Source organism: Apis dorsata, unplaced genomic scaffold (assembly GCF_000469605.1).
Source record: "Apis dorsata unplaced genomic scaffold, Apis dorsata 1.3 scaffold_374, whole genome shotgun sequence".
In the NCBI taxonomy this organism is placed as follows: domain Eukaryota; kingdom Metazoa; phylum Arthropoda; class Insecta; order Hymenoptera; family Apidae; genus Apis; species Apis dorsata.
Genome location: NW_006263637.1, coordinates 84,371 through 86,589, shown reverse-complemented (window position 1 = coordinate 86,589; position 2,219 = coordinate 84,371). Strand labels below are relative to the sequence as shown.

Below are 2,219 nucleotides of genomic sequence, written 5' to 3'. Positions count from 1 at the left end.
ATATATATATATATATATGTGTGTATCTATATCTTTTTCGAAAATAAAAAATATATATTTATTTTAAGAATTGATATTATACAGTTATTGTTATATTTTATTAAAATTTCATTCAAGCTTTATAATTTCATATTGATATATTTTCTGAAATCGATTGACAAAATAGAAATACATGTTAAAATATTTCTCGTTTTTATAACTCTTCGAAATTTGTTTACGTTACTTACGTACATAAGATTAAAATAGAAGTTGTTCATTTTTAACGCGTATAATAACGTAATAAATTTTATGCCACAACCATATCTTATCATTCGTAGTTAATATTGTAATTAATATTGTAACGACAATAGTCCAAGTAACTGCTTCTCGTCCATAATAGTGAAATATTTGAATTATTTACGAATAAAACTTGTGAAACTCTCGTTAAATTGTCACACTCGCGAATAAATATGTTTAAAAAATAAATACACATATAACACATAATATAAATACTTTTAACAAACAAATACATTTTAGAATAAAATTTTAAAAACAAAATTCGCGAATAATTTTATCCGAGCACGCACGTCTGAACGATACAGCGATCGAAATATAACTGTAATTATTTCAACCTTTCGTAATATTAACTCGGCAGGCAAAGTCACGCTTCAGTTTATACCATCGATAATGGCGTAAACTGTAAACTTTCGACGGAGAAAATTTCCTCGATATAAAATGTTTTAATTTTCAATATTATAATTATTATATTATTGAAATATTTTTAATCTTACAACTTTTATATTTGTAACAACTATATATTTTTTATTTTATCAATAAAAATTTTAAACATTCAACTATTCCATTATTTTCAACATTAAAGATTATTATTTTTAATATTATAATTACTTTCTAATATTAATAACACAAAATTAATTTAAAATTTTTAAACGAATTCTTAACAATAATTTGAAATTGAAATTCTTATTGTATTTGAATTTAATCATAATCACGATCTCGAAACAAAGGCTATTTTCTCATAACTACGTTTCATGTAATTACCTCTTAAAAAACAATAACATAAAGGAAACATTATTACGAAAGAAAACAAGATTAATACTGTTCTTTACACGAACAGTAGTAAATTGATAGTGCAAGAGTAGGTTCCTTATCGTTTCTTTTTGTTATCGATTTAAAATTAAATATATTTAAGAATCAAATAATAAAATAAAAAAAACTAATAACTTGTATTTCGGATGAAGTAACAAAAAAAAGAAAAGAAAAAAGGAAATTACATTGTATAAATCGCAATAAACATTTTCTTTCGCTCCTCGTTATTTCATCCTCATTTCACTTGTGATTATCGCAGAGAGTTCAAATGTTAATGTTGAATTGACACAACTTCCAGGATAAAAAAAAAAATCTAATATAAAAATTGTTAATACTTTAACACTTTATATAAAAAGATAATATTGTATATTTTTTGATTAGATAAAATAAAGTATTATAATCATTTTTTTAATTACAATTATTACGTAGAATTGGCTATCAGTTGCGTAATTAAAATTCTAACATCTGACAACACAATTTTAAATGAAACACGTATTCATCGAGTATCAGTTCGCGGTTAAAAACGGATTGTATTATCACGTGTAAGATCTCTCTACTTCTAATACTACAATTTTAAAATTGATTTTTGTTAGGTATGTGTTATGTATATATAAATGAACGAATGAAATTATTTTAATTATAAATTATTAAGATATTTCTTTTAATATATTTTTCAACATCTATCTATATTACGAGCTTATTCAAGTAGTAATTTTAGAACGAAACAAAGAACAATGACTGTACACGTTTCTACTTTCTCTGTTAATATATTGATACAATACACGACAAGTATTTTTCTCTTTCTATTGACAATACGTAACGATATTTCGTCTGCCAAAATTTGCAACGCATCATTGGAAAATTGTAAGTACACTGTTCTTTTTTTTTTTTAATCTGTTAAATAATTTCTAAAAATGTCTTTTGTGTTATATTTAGGGCAATCTCGAATCGGTATACTTATTTCACCGATAATCTCGGGATCAATGATGCGCGAAATAGAAATTTATTGGAACAACGTCAATATTGAACCTGAGGATAAAATCTCGCTATACGCGGAAGACTCTGAGGGACTTCAACGTGAAATTTACACCGTCATTCCGGGCGATTCGAGCGGGATTCAAAAAACCGGGGTG

General features: G+C 24.9%; 1 protein-coding gene across 1 annotated transcript in view; it reads left to right on the top strand.

Moving 5' to 3' along the window:
- The first annotated feature begins 1,540 nt into the window (after positions 1–1,540).
- Positions 1,541–2,219, top strand: part of LOC102675603 (PI-PLC X domain-containing protein 1-like) — a 2,715-nt gene continuing 2,036 nt past the window's right edge. The window contains exons 1-2 of the mRNA XM_006618775.2: positions 1,541–1,950; positions 2,023–2,218. Coding sequence (XP_006618838.2) covers positions 1,821–1,950; positions 2,023–2,218 — 326 coding nt within the window. The 5' untranslated portion in view covers positions 1,541–1,820. The remainder of the gene's footprint in view (positions 1,951–2,022; position 2,219) is intronic.